At 35.4% G+C, this 21,716-nt stretch overlaps 1 protein-coding gene across 2 annotated transcripts; it reads right to left on the reverse strand.

Moving 5' to 3' along the window:
* Positions 1–2,192: 2,192 nt before the first annotated feature.
* LOC109078039 (protein NLRC3-like) lies at positions 2,193–14,507 on the reverse strand. Of its 2 annotated transcripts, none has more exons than XM_042720922.1 (5): positions 13,661–14,507; positions 11,616–11,726; positions 8,633–10,525; positions 5,651–5,824; positions 2,193–2,779 (listed from the first exon to the last, which is right to left on the reverse strand). In XM_042720922.1, exons 1-5 carry the CDS (start codon positions 13,921–13,923, stop codon positions 2,638–2,640), a joined length of 2,583 nt encoding a protein of 860 aa, XP_042576856.1. In that variant the 5' UTR covers positions 13,924–14,507; the 3' UTR covers positions 2,193–2,637. The 2 variants fall into 2 exon arrangements, with proteins under 2 accessions (XP_042576856.1, XP_042576855.1); XM_042720921.1 differs by having other exon boundaries at positions 11,616–11,729.
* Positions 14,508–21,716: the final 7,209 nt, after the last annotated feature.

Raw genomic sequence — 21,716 nt, forward strand, 5'->3', positions numbered from 1 at the left:
GCCTTTCCAGATGTGTAAGCTGCCCATGCCACACGCACTCATGCAACCCATCATACTATCAGAGATGCAGGCTTCTGAACTGAGTGTGGATAACAACTTGGGTTGTCCTTGTCCTCTTTAGTCCAGATGACATGGCGTCCCCAGTTTTTCCCAAAAAGAACTTAAAATTTTGAATAGTCTGACCACAGAACAGTTTTCAACTTTGCCACAGTCCATTTTAAATGAGCCTTGGCCAGAGAAAATGCCTGCGCTTCGTGGATCATGTTTAGATAGGGCTTCTTTTTTGACCTATAGAGTTTTTAGCCAGCAACGGTGAATGGCACGGTGGATTGGTGTTGTGTCACCGACAATGTTTTCTGGAAGTATTCCTGAGCCCATGTTGTGATTCCATTACAGTAGCATTCCCTGTATGTGATGCAGTAGTAGCCGTCCAAGGGCCCGAAGATCACGGGCATCCAGTATGGTTTTTCTGGCCTTGACCCTTACCCACAGAGATTGTTCCAGATTCTCTGAATCATTTGGCCTGATAGATGCACTGTAGACTGATGATAACATCAAAACTCTTTGCAAATTTTCTCTGAGAAACTACTTTCTGATATTGCTCCGTATTTTTTCGCACACAGCATTGGGGGAATTGGTGATCCTCTGCCCATCTTGACTTCTGAGAGACACTGCCACTCTGAAAGGCTCTTTTTATAACCAAACAATCATGTTGCCAATTGACCTAATAAGTTGCAATTGGTCCTCCAGCTGTTCCTTTATATGTACATTTAACTTTTTGGCCTCTTATTGCTACCTGTCCCAACTTCTTGGAATGTTGTAGCTCTCATGAAATCCAAAATGATCCAATATTTGGCATGACATTTCAAAATGTCTAATTTTCAACATTTGATATGTTATCTATATTCTATTGTGAATAAAATGTAAGTTTATGAGATTTGTAAATTATTCCATTTGTAAATTATTCCATTATTCCATTTTATTCACAATTTGTAAAGTGTCCCAACTTTTTTGGAATCGGGTTTGTACTAAGTTAATGTGACTGCTCTTTTGGAGCAGCCTCTCAGCAGCGTAGCAGATTGATCAACAAGTACAGTATCATAAAAGTGATGTTTTTGTCTTGAATGGCACACATACACCCATATTTGATGATAATTAATAACATTTTTGCTAAATTGTGAAGCCCTCCAACCAAGCAGAGCAGCTACATAGTTTTGCTATAGCAAATATAATCAGTACAACTACAGTACCCAATAGGCTCTGGCTCTTTTTCACACTGACACATATTTTGTTTTTATTAATCCCAGAATTGCTACAAGGTTCTCTTTCTAAGGATTTACTGTTTCTTTCCAACATTCTGGCTCTAGTTTGTCTATGGCAATTTTAGAGAATCAAAGCAACGCTTATATAAAACAGACATATCTTAGAACTAAAACTGTAACTATGAGTCAACAACAACCTGTTCCTTCAAATGTTGAACCTGGTCAGGCACCACATTTAGCATTTATACTTTATAGTATGGCTGTGAATCTTTGGATAGACAGCGAATCGATCCGATTCATGATTCATAGGTTTTCGCTTCAATTCAAGAAAGAGTTTTGCAAATACAGAACGATTAAATTCGATATGATTCACAATTAAATTTGATTCGATTCGATTAATGATTCTATTATGCATTCTTTAAATGCATTCACAGGATTATTTAAATGTTTCCCCTAAATTCTTTAAATGCTTAGTCAGGGGGCAAATTACACAACAGCCTTTATGGTTAGAGAACCATAGGTTAGAGAGAGAGAGAGAAAAAAAACACTTCTGTTCATTGTTAGATGCTAGTTTAATGATGCTATGGCATGACATGGCATATGTAGAAATTTATGCAAGATTTTAAAAAAGACATCATTTTCACAAAAGCCATCATTTCAGAAGTGACAGAAATGTCAAATATAATAATTTTATGTATTTATTTTTTACAAGGAATTATTTTCTTATCTGATTTTGAATTTGCTATAAGAAATCAAATACACTTCTGGACAATAATCAATCATTTGTAATCTATAATTTTTTTTCCTAATTGCAATTTTATGATTGTTTTATATACTACAAACAATTATTTCAATTTTCTGCACAGAATAAGGTAGAAAATATACTTCATAGTTTCTGTATTGTAATAAATTATGTGATTTTATTTATTTATTGTGTTTATTGTCTTAACGTTTCAGTTCATTCCGCATTTTATTCAGATTAGCTGCAGACATAGCCTGGAACATCTTAAGTTCTATGAGCACGATATCATTTCTCTTTCAGTGTGAAAACTTCTTTATCTAATTTTCATAAAATAAAATGCTATAGTATTTTTCTTTTCCTCTCCCTCTGTGAATGATGATTCTGAAAGTAAACACGCCCGAGGTCTGTATGCTATAGCAACAAATGATACTTTCATGCATCTGATTATCAGATAAACGTTGCATTCTTATTTCAAGGTAGTGCTTAATGATGTGGTTATTTTAACAGTTTCCTTTGTACATTCGGTTGAACGACATTGTTAAAACATATTTTTCATACAATGGAACTGTGCGTATGCTTTAGACACTTATATTTTTGCTCCGTCCATGCAATAAATGCGCAGCCTTCGACTGCTCAGGTAATGTAGTAGAGTAGCTTCACTCCTGAATCTTGTAGGTTATTGTGACTCAGGTCCAGCTCTCTCAGGGAGTTTGATGATTGTAGAGCTGAAGACACAATTTCACAGTGTGGATCTGTAAGATTACAGTCTGCCAATCTGAAAAAAAAGAAAGAGGACTTTGGTTATAATGTCTGGACTGGCAAAGACTGAGCTTCTCTGTCTTCCTTCCACTCCGACTCTACAGCATCATTTCACCATCCAGCTAGGTTCATCAACAATTACCCCATCAAGTTTTGGTAAGAATTTTTCGCATAATCTTTAATGACCAGCTGACCTTCAAAGAACACATAAAAAAAATTGCTTGATCATGCAGATTTTGCATTGCACAACATCAGAAAAGATCGGCCCTTCTCTAATGTGCTGCCACCACTTCTTGTCCAGGCCCTTGTCATTTCTAGGCTGGACTACTGCAATGCTCTTCTGGCTAGACTTTTATTATGAGAAATCAAACCTTTACAAATTATTCAGAATGCAGCAGCACAACTGTTCTTCTACATGCACATAAGGGCCCAAGTCGCACCTCTCTTCATCTCCCTTTAATTTGTCTAGTTCTCTAAATCAGGGGTTTTTAAACTTCAACTCTTCATCTCTTTAGTAGACACTGCAAGGCCTGAATTGGGTGTCTAACAAACATCCCAATATGATTTAATGCTAAACAGTTAAAGAAAAAGTTTAAGCAACAAGTTGAAAAGAAGGAAAACATATTAAGACTTAAAATATTTTGAAACCTTGAAACATATCTTACATAAATATAATTGTTTTAACAAGTTCAGGATTAAATTTGAAGATGGTTCTCAAAGTATTTTTCAGTGTAAATTAAAAATACTTTTTCATTTTATGATTCAGTATTTACTGTATGTATACAGTGCAACTGCAAAGGCTGTGAGGAAAAAATAAATGATATACCTGTTTAGAGCTTTATGAATGACAACATTCTCTACATTTGTTCACTACCTTTTATCCACAATCCTTTCTGATTTTGAGTGTTCAACTGATGTACACTCGCTGAAGCGTTATTTCCTATAATCCTATGTGGAGAGGACAGATGAGCTGGAAGGGATGGCTGGGGGCGAGCGAGTTTGAAATTAGAGATGGAGTTTACATGTTTCCTATTTCTGCTTGAATGTTTCTTTCATGCATTATTAATTTTATTATATATTACATAGGCATTGACTCAAAGTTTTACTAATTTACTGAGGCAGCATTGTTAATTTATAAGAGATGATAAAGATGATGATATTTTGCTGGAAGATTAAAAAAAAAAAATCATTAATCACCTATAGGTAGCGTATTCATCCTAATGTAAAATTACCAGTCACCTCTATGACCGTCACCTTAACTGAGTGTGCATCTTGGGAGAGTTTCAAAACATTAAAAATAATAAATACATAAACTCTGTGTTATATGTGTGTGTGTGATATATGGTTATTTTTTGTCAGTATTTTAATAGTATTTAATGATTATGAACGAAAATATTTTAAAATAAATTAAGCCTTTATATATACCATCGATGAAACCACAAAGTTGTGGCGGAGGTACTGTATGTATAATTATAATATAAAGTGAGTGTTGAATGTTGTTATTAATATTATATCCTTAAATAAGTTTCATTTAATATAAAAAGTGCATATGTGTGGCGAAGATGTTTTGAGACAGCTCCAGCTCTCTGACATGCAATGTATATATCAGCGTCCGAAATTGTCTCAGTATTAGCAGGGATTGTAAAGGGCAAGTCCCCAAATGCCCAGCTGCTCCCTGGATGTCTTGCACTTGGATGTTTTGGATGTCAGCAAATATTCGCAATCTCAATGAAAAGAAAGCCAAAATGATACTTTTCCCTCAACTAAATTCCTAATTTTGTGCTTATTATTATAGTTAGTAAGGTAGTTGTTAAGTTGTTAAGTATTGGCTAGGATTAGGGATGTAAAAAAAAGGTCATGTAAAAATAAGGCATTAATATGTGCTTAATTAGTACTAATAAATAGCTAATATTCTAGTAATATGAATGCTAACAACTAGTTAAGAGACCCTAAAATAAAGTGTTACCAAAAATACATACAAATTATGTTGAAATACCCGTCTTGGTGAGTATCCTTGAAAAACTGTTGGGTATGTCTTAAGTGAACATAAACAACTGAGTAAGAAATCAGATGTGTATCATTTGATGTATTATTTGATGTATTGTCTCTTAAAGTGACAGCACCTAATTTGTTTGCTACTGTCGGTGTCCTTAATGTTATGTCACGGTTCATGAATGTTTCCTGCTCGTCTCATGTTACGTCATGTTGATTGTTTCATGTGGGCATTACCACTGATCATCATGATCAGCGGCAGCTGCAGCTCATTCCAACAGCCTACTTAATGCCCTGTCTTTCATCTCTTGTTTGTCAGATCATTGTTTGAGGTCCTACGTGCTTCATGTCTGTGTCTCATCCGCTCAAGCATTCCTCGTGTCTTCATTCCTGTTTGGTTTCTGTGGATTACACCCTCGTCGCTCGGATCCCTCATCACCATTTACCAATACACTCAACTCACCTTCTCACCGGTCTGTGCTGTCATTGAGGTCCCTGCGCCACCCACCACCAACCCAGCCTGACGTTACGTTCTGAATCCACCAACCCAGCCTGAATTTACGTTCTGAATAAATCTATTACTTGCAACTTGCTTCCTGTCATTTATATCCTGACATGTTAATCCAGGAAAACAAAAGAGAGAAAATCACCCACTGCTCTTGACTGAATTACTTTCGTAGTTTTAACAAGAATTAATCTATATTTAAATTATATGGTCAAGACTATGCAATGCAATTTTACATTTGATAATTCGGTTTCTGTACCTGAACACCTTCAAACTTTGAAGGTTTAAACATTGTTTAATTTGTATCTTTGTTCTATTTTGTATCTTTGTTTGCAAACCCCAGCTTCATGTGTTTATTATTAACATACTGAATCAATGTGAAAGTCAAACCTCAGTATGTTAAGTTGACAGTTTGGACTCTTCAGTCCAACACAGATCAGCTTCACTCCTGAAACCATCAGGTTATTGTTACTCAGGTCCAGCTCTCTCAGGGTGGGGTTTGAAGATTGTAGAGCTGAAGCCACAATTTCACAGTGCTGATCAGAGAAATTACAGCTTGCCAATCTGAAAAAAGAGAGGGCTTTGGATATAAGACATGCTGGTCTGCTGGTTTCCCAAACTTCATTCACCAGAAAAGATATTGCTGATTGATCATTTAAAATAAAGACATTACTTCATATTTTATGGTTTATATGTTTTAAATTGATTACTTCATATTTTATGAACAGTATTTGTATTATGCTTTAACATATTTGTTTCTTGTTGTATGTACATGTCTTGTTAGCTAAATATTGTGGTTATTATTATTATTTATTATAGTTCTTTAATAACTAGAAACGTCCAGGTAGTTGTGTTGTGACAGATTGGAGCTAAACTCAGCAGGACATTGGAAATCCAAAAAAAAGGATTGCATATCCCTGGTCTTAGGAAGCGACAGCTATTTTTTCAATGAATCTGACACTTTGTAGTTATCCTTTTTGAAAAGACATGCATTTAAGTGTGCTGACAATTGTGTCATTAAGGAAGAACAGCTATAGTGCTTATACTAGATTATTTTGTGTCTTGGCATGATAGGTGTCCTTCCTAAATTAAATGTTTTAAAAATCAAGTATATGAAAATTGACTTTAAGAAATTCACATTCCCAAGTGTATAATTGTTAAGGAAATAAGGAATTGGGAAGGAAATAAATTCTGTGGACAGCTATTACTAATCTGTGGACTATTAATAATCAACCTTTACATTTTGAATTAAACATATTTTAAGAGACAGGTGGATCGATCCTGAAGTATTGATAAGTTTTGATATTGCTGGTGTATTCAAAGGAATTGACCCTCACATAAAATAATCAAATCTCTAGGCATGTAGGGGGCAGCTGTGGCCTAATGGTTAGAGAGTGGGACTTGTAACCAGAAGGTTGCAGGTTCGAGTTTTGGTGCTGGCAGGAGTTGTAGGTAGGAGGGAGTGAATGAACAGCTCTCTCTTCCACCCTCAATACCCATGGCAAGGCACTGAACCCCCAGTTGCTCCCAGGGCGCTAAATATATAGCTTCCCACTACTCCGGGTGTGTTCACTTCTCACGGCTGTTTGTGTGCACTTGGATGGGTTAAATCCAGAGCACCAATTCCGACTATGGGTTACCATACTTGGCAAATGTCACTACTTTCACTTTATCTTTAACAATGATTTTCCAGCATGAAATTGAATGTTTAAAATAAGCTGTAAAGTAGAAAAACAGAATCGGTCACAGAGAGTGTTCACTCCTGACACTTCACTCACAATGCTTCAAACAGAGCTGTGTTTTACAAAAGCATCTTTACTTGTACTTCAAACTACTGCCATCTATGCAGTCAACTTAGTCTGATGATGTTTTTGGGAAATACAGCTCAAAAGAATGCTTATTATATTATAGAGAAACAATCTGGAGTAATTGCACAATATACAAATGGAAAGCATACAGTCAGGTCCAGAAGTATTTAGACACTGACTGAGTTTTTGTGCTTTTGCCTTTATACACCACCACAATGGATTTGACAATCAAGATGTGTTTGAAACAATCAAGATGTGATTGAAGTGCAGGCTTTTTATCAAAGTACCTCCATTTTCAGGGGCTCAATAGTATTTGGACAAAGTGACATTATTGTAAAAATAAGCATAATTTTAATACTTGGATGAAAATCGTTTGCAGTTAATGACTGCCTGTAGACTGGAGCCCATGGACATCATCAAATTCTGGTGTTTACAACTCTGTATTTACATTCACTTGATTGTAGATTATGACAATGATGTGCCTACCTCCTCCAGATTATGTTCTGTTGATGTTATGATTTTATGTATTTATTTTTCTTTACCAAGTAAAGGATTCTGCAATCATCCATTTTAGTTGTCTTCTTTGGTCTTCCAGGCCTTTTTGATGTTGTTGAGCTCACCAGAGCTTTCTTTCTTCTTAAGAATGTAGCCAACCGTTGATCTGGCCACACCTAAGGTTTTGCTAACTCTCTTATAGATTTATGTTGTTTTTTCAACTTGATGGGCTTCTCAATTTCATTGAGATCTCCTTGGAGTTCATATTGGTAGCACCAGTCAAACAGCTTCCAAATGACAGTTTGGTTCCTCATATCAAGTCCGGGGGCCTCATTTGTAAAATATTGTGCAGAAACCATCCTAAATTTAATCTTATGATTATTTCTCAAATATGCATACGTGTGATTCGTAGAATGAACGTACGCACAGAAAACACACATATGCCTCTCCTTCAGATGTGAAATCTATAAACCGCAAATGATCTTGAACTTGCATGCAACTGGATGGTTTCAGCTCTCTGACTTGTTAACAACTCCTAATTAATGTCATTAACATAAAATATTACCAGTCATGGTCCAAATCCTTTAATTTTGAACAGCATGCTGCAAGAACAGCTTACATTTCCAAAATTTCCATTACATTTCCATTGTAATAAGACAGGAGTAAACAGATTCACCATGATATTTTTAATATAAATAATGATGGTAAATCTGCCAACACTGTTACAGTTCAACATATGTAACACTACAGTTATTTTTCATACCTTCAAAAGTACAACTTTGTACCGTACCTTCACTGCCTTCTGTAAGTACGATAAGTATGCACCCTTTAAGGGTGGATAAGGTACAAAGGTGTAGAGTTAAGGGTATGAAAGAAACTATAACCATGCATTTCTGTGATGTGGTTTATTGACTATGTTAATATATTTATATTTTATGCACTTACTTTTTTGTATGAAACTCTATTTTGTATTTTTTTTTTTAGATAATAAGAAACTGAACTGAAAAAAAAAAAAGACAGAAATCACAACGTCAGTCAAATGTAAATGAGTTCATTGTTTCATACTTACAGAGCTTTTCTGCAGTTCCTCACAGCAGGTAACAGTCTCCATCGACCCTCTAACTCATCCAGCACCTCCTCTGACATTAGGATCATGTTTGCCAAAGTTGAGCATTGTGCAAGAGAAAGATTTTTTTCTTTATTTCCAGATGTTAAAAATACCTGCATTTCCTCAACAACAGAATTATTCTTCATCTCAATCAAGCAGTGAGACAAATTCATCCATCTTTCAGGACTGATATTGTTTTTTTGACCTCGCTTAAGGTTTTGGATTATGTTCTTGATGCTCTCTGGGTTGTTCTCTGTGTGTATCAGTACATCCTGTAAGAGTCTCTGATTGGACTCCAGTGAGACGCCATGAAGAAATCGAAGGAAGAGATCCAGGTGTCCATTTTCACTGCTCAAGGCTTTATTCATTGCTTCCTTCAGAAACACATCCAGAGGAACTTTCTCACACTGAGTTCTGGACTTTCCTGACAAAAACATTTTCAGAACCTCACTGTTCTTGTGTAAATAGCAGTAAAACACATACAGTGCTGCAAAAAACTCCTGAAAGGTCAGATGTACAAAGGTGTAAACCTTCCTGTGATAAATCACAGATTCCTCCCTAAATATTTCAGTGCAGATCCCAGAATACACTGAGGCGTCAGTGACGTCTATGCCGCTCTCTCTCAGGTCCTCCTCATAAAACATCACATTGCCCTTCATCAGCTGATTGAAAGCCAGTTCAGCAAGTTTCACAATCACTTCTCGGTTGGACTGCAGGAGTTTCTCTGGATCTCTCTCTTCATACTTCTGGTTCCTCATATTTGTTTGAATGAGCAGGAAGTAGATGTACATCTCAGTCAGAGTTTGAGGGATTTCTGCACTGAGATCTTGTTTCAGGATGTTTTGAAGCACAGTGGATGAGATCCAGCAGAAGACGGGTATGTGGCACATGATGTGGAGGCTTCTTGCTCTTCTGATGTGTGAGATGATTCTGCTGGCTTGATGCTCGTCACTGATTCTCTTCCTGAAATATTCCTCCTTCTGAGGGTCACTGAATCCCTGAATCTCTGTCACACGGTTGAAGTAGTTTGAGGGGATCTGATTGGCTGCTGCTGGTCTGGTGGTGACCCAGATGAGAGCAGAGGGAAGCAGATCTCCTTTCAGGAGGTTTGACATCAACAGACCCACTGATGAAATCTCAGTCACATCAGAAACTTTCTGACTGTCTGAAAACATCAGTTTAATTCTGCTTTCATCCAGACCATCAAAGACGAACACAACTTTACATTCATCATAAATCTTTGAGTCCAGATCTTGAAGTTCAGGATGAAAGTCAAGCAGAAGTCTGTGAAGACTGTACTGATGATCTTTAATCAAGTTCAGCTCTCTAAATGTAAGCACAAACATGAAATCTACATCCTGATTGGCTTTTCCCTCAGCCCAGTCCAGAATGAACTTCTGCACAGAGACGGTTTTTCCAATTCCAGCGATGCCTTTAGTAAGAACAGTCTTTATTTTGTCTTTCTGCTCTCTTCTCATCTCCTCATATCCTGGTTCAGGTAAATTATTAAAGATGTCATTGCAGTTGATTGGAGTGTCTTGGAGTGTCCTGTAACTTTTCTCCATCTGTAGCACCTCATGTTCTTCATTCACTCCTTCACTCTCTCCCTCTATGATGTACAGCTGTGTGTAAATCCTGTTCAGGAGGGTTTGATTCTCTTGTAGTTTGATTCCCTCAAACAAGGTCTCATACTTGTTCTTCATGCTGGTTTTGTGCTGGTCTTTGACTCTCTGCAGATCAACACGCACTGTTGGGCCTGAACTGAGCTGCAGGTCTGTTTCTGTATCATGATGACTGGTGTGGCTTTGACAGTAAGGGAATGTGCCGGTCGTTGAGAACACAGCTTTTTTACCACTGAAAAGGCATTATAAAAAAACAGAGATACAAAAAAAAAAAAAAAAAAAAAAAAAAAAAAACAAGAAAAGGGACTGTCAAATTATTTTACAATCCAATAACAGAAACAGTGACATGGACAAAAAGCAGTGTTCACGTGAAATTATTTTTAATTTAAACAGTGACAGATGACAGATGATATACTATAGAAGCAATCACAGATTAAATATTTTTTTGTATTTCTTTGTTGAACATTAAAACCCCCATCACCAGAAGTGAGATGATTGTGGTCTTGGTTTTTAGAGCACTAGTAAAGGTTATTATTTATTTATTACTATTGCTTATGCAGAGGCTATTTAGTAAAACATATCACACAAAACCTGAAGAAAAATGAACTGTGAAAAATGGGCATTGAGCATTTTGGTTTCTATTAGAAATTCTGCACTATCCATAGCCAGTCATCACTGCAAAAACCTTTGGGTACTGCTGATTTAGCATCATGCTGATCAGCAAACCAGAATTTTTAGATTCATCATATCAATTATTGAATTCAAAGCATTACAAAAGACACAGATACAGCCACACCAACACACCAACATCTCTCTCTGTTTGTTGCTTATGTGATTATGTAAATTAAGTTTTTGACTGAAAAGTTAACCACTGTGTCGTCTTAACTAATTTATAGGTTTGCTAATCAAAATGATCAAATATGACAGTATAAATTATTACAGTGATAGAATTAGATAATTTGATCATCCACAGCACCCCAGCCAGTCATCATGGCAACCAGGTTGCGAACAACTAGTTTATAAAAAATAAAAATAAAAAGTGTATTTATTCCAAACCAGAATTTTCTGATTTCTATTTAGCAAATTAATTATCATTTATGTACCATTTATGTATCACTAACTTAATTTAACAAAGGCCTCTTCCTGTAAGGTCTTCTCGCTTTACATCATGATTTTCATTTTTGTGTTGTACTTATTAAAAAGGAGAATATGATTTCATTTGAAGATATATTCTGGCTAAAGTACATTTAGTGTCTTGTAATCTCTGTGTACATTCTGTGTTCCTGTGTTAAATGTCTGGTACATCAAGATCATATACTCACACAGGGTCAAAGCACGCTGCTCCAGTCCTGGAACTGGGTGGATCAATCGAGGATCTGTTGCACTTCATGGATACACAGTTGGATACTGGAGATGCTGCTCTCTTTCTCTTCCTGCTGATGAGACGGAGAAAAAGACAGAAATGTTTTTTTTTTTCTGAAGATAATCTGTCTGCTCCATCAAATTGGTATAAAAAGAAGTATTTGTGTTGCATACTGTACAGTTTAAAACAGAAGACATTTTATCAACAGTATTGCTGTAATACGATACATAGTTAAGTCATATATACATGCATTAATGACACTAAGTGAATGTATAAGAACCTCTCGGGTTATGCATGTAACCATGGTTCCCCGAGAGGGACCATTATATATATATATATATATATATTATATATATATATATACACACACACACATATATAATATACAAGTGTCAATAATCATACAAGTATAACATAGAAGTATAATATATCTTACACAAGTATTGGATCGGGACTCTGTGTCAGCAGACACTCAATATTCAATGACTCAGATCGGATCGGGGGCTAAAAAAGCCTGATCGGGACATCCCTAATTTGTCTATGAGCTCATGCACCACAAATTCCAAAAACTGAAGATACTGACAAAACCTGACTCACTACAGTTAATTTTAAAAAGAGTGGCCTGTTTTTGACCTGAAGGAGCTGATTTCCACTCCCCTGCTCTTTTATTATAAAATGAATATGTAATCATAGTTTTCTTAAAACTAGTGTATCCATTCTTGTATTTGTGTTATAAGCAATGTCTGTATTTGGTGTCTGTGAGGTGACAGAGTCTGACCCATGTCAGGAATACAGGAACAGTGTTTACTCATTTAGCCTGGCTTCCAGAGAATAAATATGTATTTGTTTTGTAATAACTCATCTGAATCATTAATCAGGTTATCAGTTTGAACTTTGTTCTTATTTTTTATGTGGTTCTCGTGATAGCTGTGTGAGACATGTGAAGACCAACACAATACATGCATCCACTAAATCTTACATATGTTTAATATTTATTATTCTTTTTTGGGTTTATAGCACCATTTATAGCACATATGTTAAACTCTGACATTAAATCATGTATGCTCTGTTCTCCGTGTAAATATATTGTTCTGTTCCAGTGATGTGCTGCAGCTCAACCTTGAAGGAAAAAGATATAGCCTATGTTTTATCTAATGGTGTATGAGCAGGAGTTGTTTAGGAATATGACAGACATGTGACCATGCCACAGGAACAGTCGCCAGGAGAATCAGCAGCTGCCAGATGAGAAGTGCCCTCACCAGGTTTATGACTCACCTACACTGGGTCTCATTCACTAACCATGCATACCGTGAAACCTATGTATGAACGTCATCATGAACAAATCATGATTCACTAAAACTTTCATACTAATATTTATTATTAAAACTGTTTTGAAATAATTTCAAACAAAATGTGGTCAAAATTAAGCTAATTTTGGTGGTTCGAAACAGCTCTCAGTGAAAGCTTTCTGTTAAGCTTCGCATCTGCTGTTATACACCTTCAAACTGACTTTGAAATACACCAATTACATGACAAGAGACCTGGCTTCACCAACATTATGAGGACAAATAATAAAAAACATGTTTTGTTAGAAATGTAAAAATAGAAAAAAAGGGTTTCTGTGAGGGTTAGACATGAGTGCCAACATCTGTGTGTGTGTGTGTGTGTGTGTGTGTGTGTGTGTGTTTATACGTCCCAATTTGTGTCCAATTTGGAGCAGGGTATTTGTTGTTGGGCGAATGTATTATTTATCATACTAGATCATTTACTTAATACTGTGTGCTATATAATATTGTTGTATCATTAATTATTGTTGTATGATTGATTGTTATATTGACTGATTAAAAAGCATTGTGTTTCACCAATAAATTCAGTAGTAAAAAACACACACACACACACACACACACACACACACACACGCATTGCCTATATTTCAGTATTTTGGGGCAGTGCACCAATATAATATTTCATCTAAGGCCCCAACAGCGTCTACATGATACTCACAGAGAGTCAGCGTTCACAGCAGCTCCATCACCGAGAAAAGGGGGAATAACCATGGAGTTGTTACTCTTCATTGACACACAGCTGAATCCTGGAGATGCTGCTCTCTGAGTGTCAACATCACTGAGAAAAGGGGGAATAACCATGGAGTTGTTACTCTTCATTGACACACAGCTGAATCCTGGAGATGCTGCTGACTGGCTGTCAACAGCAGTCTCCTCTTCTTTCCCCTCATACACACTCATTTCATGGGCAGGTTTCTCCATCTATTCCCACTTGATGAGAAAGTACATAGTAAACAGACAAAACAAAACAAAAATGACTATGTGAGTTAGATTAAAAATAAATTATTGGGTTTAACTTTCTGTGTTGTTATTTTTATTTATTCCCTTTTAACTCAACATGAATGATTCTCCTTCCGTTTCTCTAAATCAGGGGTCTCCAGTCCTGCTCCTGGAAAGCTACTGTTCTGCAAAGTTCAGCTCGAACCCTAATCAAACACACCTGAACCAGCAAATCAAGGTCTTAAGTTACTTGAAGGTGTGTTGATGCAGGAGGCTCTCCTGAAGCAGGGTTGCAGATCCTCGCTCTAAATAATGGGGATGTAGTAAGGGCTACTGCATAAGAAATGTCCTGTGAAGTAGTCTACTTCATTTTCGCAGTCAAATAATCATAATTAAACTTAATATTACAATATTACAAAAACAAAATATTAAATGATTGTAAGTCAATCTGAAACAATGATAATATTTTCAAAATCTATAAAAAGAGAAAAAAGATGGCTGGAAGTTTTGACCATTTCCAGGCATTTATGCGTTTCAGTTTCCGTATAGTATAAGAGAAGGATAATAATGATCATTGATCAACTTTGATGTGACTTGAGTCTATTCCGTCGCAAATGCTTCTTAGTACAAATGTTGCAGCTACTAAACTACCTAAACAAACTACCACAACATACAACTACACTTAATAATTCTTAGCTCTCCGAAAAAGTCGCTTGTCAGTCACTTTTAGTTTCACTTCAGCATGAAACAGCTCCGCCCCAAACTGCACGTGATGACGTTGGAATACAGTCTATTGAGCCGTTCGCAATGAACGCGTTTTTGAACGCTTGCAATGTTTTGTTGCTGTCACTTGGTGCTTCTCAAACGGAAGGATGCATCCTAGTAGTGAGAATATATCATAAAATGTTCTGATGAATGCAGCTGATTGCCTTGTTCATTTTGCACTTCTGATCAAACTCTTTTCTTGGCTCAAATTGAGCAGCTGCTTGCATCTTTAACAAATATCAATGCATACTTTAAATGTATTCCACAACCCCTTCCCTCCAAAATTAAAAAACAGAAAAACACTTAATGTGCCTCCAGAATATGATTTAATAAATATTTCTGTTAGACTATTGCTATGTTAAATGTTACAAGTTACATTTTATGTTATAAGACAGCATATAACATGCAAGGAGTTTCATCTTATACATGTGTGTTCAGTTTAATACAAAATGTTTTGTATTTGCTGTTAACATTTATTGTTACATCTTGTGAGATTAGTTACCTACATGTACACATTATGTATCATATTCTCCCTTACGTGTTCTCACATTGTGTATGCAGACAGGAAGACTCAAGAACAAAACATTGTTACATACAACTATTATATTTAGAAAACTCTCCTTTAAAGATTCACAACTATCCTGAGCACAACATACTATAATAATAATAATGAATAGTGATTATATTCATGCACACAAAAGAATCAAAAGCAGCCCATGCACTTTTTGTTACAGTAAATTTTACTATTGTTGTAAAACAAGTGAATTACTATACACTACCACTATGTAAAGAAAACTCTCCCTCAACCTGCAGTAACGTTTACACACAAGAGTTTCATACTGAAGCATTAAAAAAGAAAATCATGAACTATTTGATGGAAAACATGAACAATCATAAGTATCATATTAACACTGACAGATTGAAAAACTCTCCTGAGCAGAATAGGTTTAGTAGATTTAGTAATTTTGCCAGTTGAAATCCACAAACCAGAGTTCATCCTTTCACCATCTTCCACTTCTTCTGCTGATCTGGACCTTTGAGAAGCACTTGCTGTTGTCAGGATTGATTCTCATCATGAACCTTTACATAAAAAATATATATAATTCATTAGACCATTTGTTAACATTTTAAAGTAATAAACCACAAAAAAACAACAATTTCAACAAATTCACTTTCACGTTGCTTTAAACTAATAACTCTCACCCATCTTTAAACTGATAAGTCTGGTCCATTTTCAAAACAGTTTACCATATTTTATGGGTTCTATATATGTGTATAGTCAAAGTTTGCATGTGAATAAAAAATCATAAATCATAAAGATTACCTTTACAATGTCTTATCACAATGAATATTTTGGTTGTGTGGACTTTCGATGAATGGACAGAAATGATGAGAAAATTTGTTTGTGTTCTGATGATTAATTAAATTCTAACATGTTTGGAGCGACATGAGGATGAGTAACTGATGACAGAAGTCTAATTTCTGGGTGAACTTTACATTAAGATATTAAAGTTTATGCATTTAACATGATTTCAATTTCTGTACTAAAGACTATTTTTAGTGGGTTATAAGAATGATAGGAAGTATCCTCATCCACCAGTATGAATTACTCTGTTAATGATGCAAACTCATTAGAATAATAATAGTCATGAAAGATTACTAACAGTGTTGAATAATAATAATAAATTGTTTAATCTACCTTCATATTATGCGGTCTAGCGTAACAATTTTAAATAAGGGCCCCATGAAAAAAATTGAATTTTTTTCCCTAAATTCTGGTTTCCATTGTTTAGTTTTTTTGTTTTTTTTTTGGTCTCTGTATTTTGAGTTAATACTAAATTTAGCTACTTAAAGGAATTTATAAAACTTGAACAATTTAATGAACCTTTGAAATGCAGTCACACAGAAATACAACAATTGCATTTTATATGAATGTATCTCTCAGAAAAGTTTCAATGGAATTTTAATTTCATCTGACCTATAATGCATGATCAAGTAGCAGTGTTTGTAAGCACAGCTGAACAGCTGTTACCAGGAAAACTGCTTTATTTCTGTTTCACCTGCTGGCAGAGAATGAACGTGCAGCCCGTCTGTTTTTGTTTGGGTGAATGTGAAAATCTCTTCACGCAATTGTAAATGTGAACCGGTGGTTTGACAAGAATATGCCTTCTAAATCTAAACAATTGTTTGTTTTAAATTAATATAGATTATTTACTGATACTTTTAAATCATCTCTTTTCTTTTAAATGGTTTAAAGACTAAAATGTGAAGAAGAGCAACAGAATTAGACAAGGGCAGGCTATATATGGGATGATTTAATTTAGACTTTAAATGATTAATAGATCACCTATTAAACCTACCCCTTCCAGTAATGTAAATACAGTGATTTTAATTTTTTTTTTAGCTTGAGAAAAATGACGCAATATTAATGTGCGCATGTGCAGTAAACTCTGGTAGGAAAATATGACACTGGGTAGGATAAAACGTCCAGACGCAGACTCATCTTCCTCTTTTCTAAATCCGTTATTGGTTATATACATACTTGTGTGTGTTTGTGGTTTTCTAGGTTTGTGCCGAATTCCACTGTATCACAGAAAGTGGCACACAGGTGAGTTTTAATTTGCCAACACTAGCTTCCTCCATCACTATCTTCACTGTATATACAAGGAAGTTAGCTTGCTTGTTTAATGTGTTCATTTTTGCTTTGTCACAGAAGGACATACATGATGTCAACATGAAAAAGCACTGTTGCCCTTCATGCTCTCCTGCTGTATGTTAGTGAAGAGGACCCACTGTTCTTCAAGACTTGAAATACAAGTATTCAGTGCATTAACAGAATTGCTAGAATGTATCAGTAAATGCAAGAGTCTAATTTTAATCTAGTAAATTAAACCTAAAGTTGGACTCTCTGTGTTTGTTCTAGGTGGAGTCATCAGATGAGCCAGACATCACTGCCACTCTTTTCAATGAAAGCCCTACACGTTCTGCAAGAACCACAGCAGTGATGGATGATGATCTTCCAGAATATTTGACACATTCAGAAACACTTGTTCATGCAGTCACAGTGTTTTTAAAACAAGACTGAATAAAACAATCTTCAACTGTACAGCTGCAGTTGTGGGTTTGTTTTTTATTCTGGACTTCAGCATGATTAGCCTATGAGTTGCACGTGCCTATTTTTTTTTTTTAGTCAGTATTTTGTATTTGTATTTAATTAAGTACTACTGCATCAAAATAACTGAAAAATGAAAATCATTATGTAAGGTAAATAGTTTTAAGCACAGTACACTTAAATATTAAATCAAATGTAAACTTTTAAGTATGATATAATTGTCATTTTAATAATTGTTTTCTTAAAAAATGAGCTACTTAAATGGTTTGAGGTAATCAGTTTCCACAGTATTGAGTATTTGAGTATTCAGAACTCGTCAGGTTTTACAGTGAATCTGTGTGTCTGTGTGCATCCTTATTTGAGTTCAATTTGGAGCAGGTAGTTTGTTGTTGATCAAATGTATTTTTTTTATTATTATTATCTTAAATTATTAACTTTTTTATATGCTTACATGCTATGTAATCTTGTTGTATAATATTGATTTACAAGTTTTGTGTTTTCACAGTAAATTGAAGTTCAATTCATTTAAAGTGCAACAATATAATATTTAATTGAAGGCACCAACAGAGTCTGGACCCAGAACTACATGATACTCACAGAGAGTCAGAGTTCACAGCAGGTCCATCTCTGAGAACAGGGGGAATATCATTCATGGATTTGTTACTCTTCATAAACACACAGCTGCATCCCAGAGATGATGCTCACTAAGTGCCAACAGAAGCATCCTACTCTGTCTCCTCATAAACTCTTAATTTTACAGGTAGGTTTCTCCTCCTCTTCCTCCTTAATGAGAAACTTGATTTCAGGCCTGTGTGTTACAAAAGAGAACATACATAATGAACAAACAAACAAAAAAATGACTATGTGAATTAGTTTTTAAAAAGTTTTAATTGGTTATTTTAATTTCGATTTTATTATTATTATTTTTTTTATTATTCATTCAACTTTAACTCGACATGAATAGTTCTCCTTCAGTTACTCTTAATGAGGGGTCTCCAGTCCTGCTCCTAGAGAAGTACAGTCCTGCAAAGTTCAGCTCAAACCCAAATCAAGGTCTTCAGAGTTAGCCTACTTGAAGATGCTCTCCAGAAGCAGGTTTGGAGATCCCTGTTCATTAAAAACATTCTGGACATTTTACATGTTTATCCTGTGACATAGGCTACTTTATTTTCCCAGTCAAACTGCATAACTAAACATTTACTGGATATGAAACAAAATACTGAATGGACAAATACAAAATAAAAAAAAGTTAAAGATGGCTGAAAGTTAGACCATTTTTAGCCATTTATATATGTAAGTTACACGTATCTTGCTAAGAAAGCCATACACAATAACAATACCTGGAAAAATGCAGAGAATTAATTTTTATTAAATGAAGAAAAATGAAACTGTACCTACTGTTCATAGGAAGACTCGGAAAAAACGGTAGAAACCTCTGGTGGTGGCTTTATGAATTCATGCAGCAAAGGTGTGGATGTTGTACTTTTCTCGTAACTTTGAAAACATAAAAATAGTTCCCTTTTAGTCCCAGGTGCTGTTATTTATTCGTAAAGATACACAAACTGCTTAAGCTAAATAATTAATTACTAACAAAACACATCAAAAGTCAGCAAAACCGTGTGATTACCTGTCCAGAAGAAAAAGTGCAACCATGGCATCGGTTTTCAGACACTTTGACTCTCGCAGTTGTCTCCAGCGGGGAAAAGCAGCGCCGATGGTAACTCGGGTTTTAGCTCTTTCCTGCTCCAGTCGTCTTTTCGTCATAGCTTTTTCATAGACTGTCTTTCTTCTCGAGCGTTTGCCTGCGCAACTTCTTGTCGGTTCAGAAGCGACATTAGGACATTGCTGCTCTTCTTCTTCTAATTTTATTTTTTTGGCGAGCTCCTGTTTGCCTTCCATTGTCGCTCGATCTGAACAGCGGGAACGCGTTGATGACGTATGACATCTGCGCGAATAGGATGCGCGACGTAACACCTTGACAGTCAGGTAGGACAGCCTATCATAACCCTCGGACCGAGCGATGTGATTGGATGAACTTTTTATGGTCCGCCTTCCACAGATGATATAATAAATATATTTGGACCTACTTAGTGATTGCTATCAGGACAACCAGCATAACAAACAATGCTTTTGATCCAAAACCTGCCTTAAAAGTTTGTTTGGACATGAAAGCTCCCTAGTAGCCTAATATTACAGCTGTGAAACATTTTAATCAACTTACAACTCAGAGCCTTTCATACAAAACACGTTTTTGAATTTCACTTCACTTCTTTTACATTGTGGCTTGGAATGTATTTGCATTTTGCAGTAAAACTTTGATTGTATGGATAAGAATGTGGCTTCTTTTGGACATCTTTCTATGGAGATAGAATTGTTGCTTAATTCCAAATAAATAGATTATGATCCACAAATAAATCTTAAAGTTTCACAAACAAAATTCACAAATAAATAAAATGAGATTTGCAAATAAAAAAACATATCCACAAATATATATTTATGTCACAACCACAACTTTGCCTGGCATTTATTTTTAAATTGCGTCCTGCGCATTTGTAGATAGCTGCATGCATTTGTGAATCGCGTCCTGTGTATTTGTGAATTGTAAAAAATTCCTGGTGTCAAGGCGTGCTAACAATCCACAAATACGTGGACTCCACCCACCGTCTACTCAAGCCAATCAGATAACAGCCACATTTCGCTGACCAATCATAGCACGATCTCGCTATAGCCAATCAGTTTTGCTTTACAATCAGGGCGGTCTCGTCCTGAGATAACTTCATTCATCTGCATTGGGTAAAATAGGTAATTATAAGGGCCATAAAATGGGTTGTTTGTGTAATATGATAAATTGCCTTCACACAATAGCCAACAGCATTTCCCATTTTTTCAGTCAAGCCAATGTATATGGGCTGCTATGTGGATCTAACGATGTATGAAGTTTTTGATATTCTGTGGTGGTCAGTTCACAGCAGTGATAGAAATTAATCTACCAATAAGTTTAAATAGATTTTTTAACTTTTATGAGCATTTTTTACATTTATAAAGCCATTTTTGTTCTTAAACTGTGCTTTTTGAGTCAAATTCTTGCATATAATTAGTCAATTAGAATAATGAGACATTTGGGCTGTTACCAAGCAAATGGTATAAATATCAAACACATTTGAAATCATGTTGACTTTTGGAGAAAAGAAACGACATTCATATATAAATGATATTTATATAAACTATATTAAATTATATAAATTTATACATTTTCTGCACCCATATCTTACATTTTGTGATCATTTGAAATGTATTTTAGTAAACTGAATTATACAGTGAAAGAACGCACTGTAAATGCGCACACATACTATAGTCTAACCTACTACACTTCATCGCACTGTTTCTCTGACATTTTCAAAGGCACGTACAATATAATAATGTGGCTTGGCATGATACACAGTCTATTGGTCTAACGAAATCCAATTTTAAACATCTTTTACTGTACACATTTTATGGCCCTTATATTACCTATTTGAGCCAATGCAGATGAATGAAGTTATCTCAGGATGAGACCGCCCTGATTGTAAAGCAAAACATGACTGGCTATAGCGAGATCGTGCTAAGATTGGTGAGTGAAATGTGGCTGTTATCTGATTGGCTTGAGTAGACAGTGGGTGGAGTCCACGTATTTGTGGATTGTCAGCACGTCTTGACGCAAGAAATGTTTCACAATTCGCAAATGCACAAATGCGTACAACTATATACAAATGCACAGGATGCAATTCACAAATAAATGCCAGGCAAAGTTGTGTTTGTGATATAAATATGTATTTGTGAATATATTTTTTTATTTGCAAATCTCATTTGATTTATTTGTGAATTTAATTCATGTTTGTGAAACTTTAAGATTTATTTG

This window comes from Cyprinus carpio, chromosome B3, assembly GCF_018340385.1.
Source record: "Cyprinus carpio isolate SPL01 chromosome B3, ASM1834038v1, whole genome shotgun sequence".
Lineage (NCBI taxonomy): Eukaryota > Metazoa > Chordata > Actinopteri > Cypriniformes > Cyprinidae > Cyprinus > Cyprinus carpio.

Excerpts from the sequence above, each read along its gene's own strand:
- LOC109078039 (XM_042720921.1), bottom strand. The coding sequence starts at position 13,923 with ATGGAGAAACCTGCCCATGAAATGAGTGTGTATGAGGGGAAAGAAGAG. Across the intron at positions 11,730-13,660 it reads GCTGTGAACGCTGACTCTCT|CAGGAAGAGAAAGAGAGCAG; the intron begins GTGAGTATCATG and ends CCGTCTCATCAG. Across the intron at positions 10,526-11,615 it reads GCAGCGTGCTTTGACCCTGT|TGGTAAAAAAGCTGTGTTCT; the intron begins GTGAGTATATGA and ends ATGCCTTTTCAG.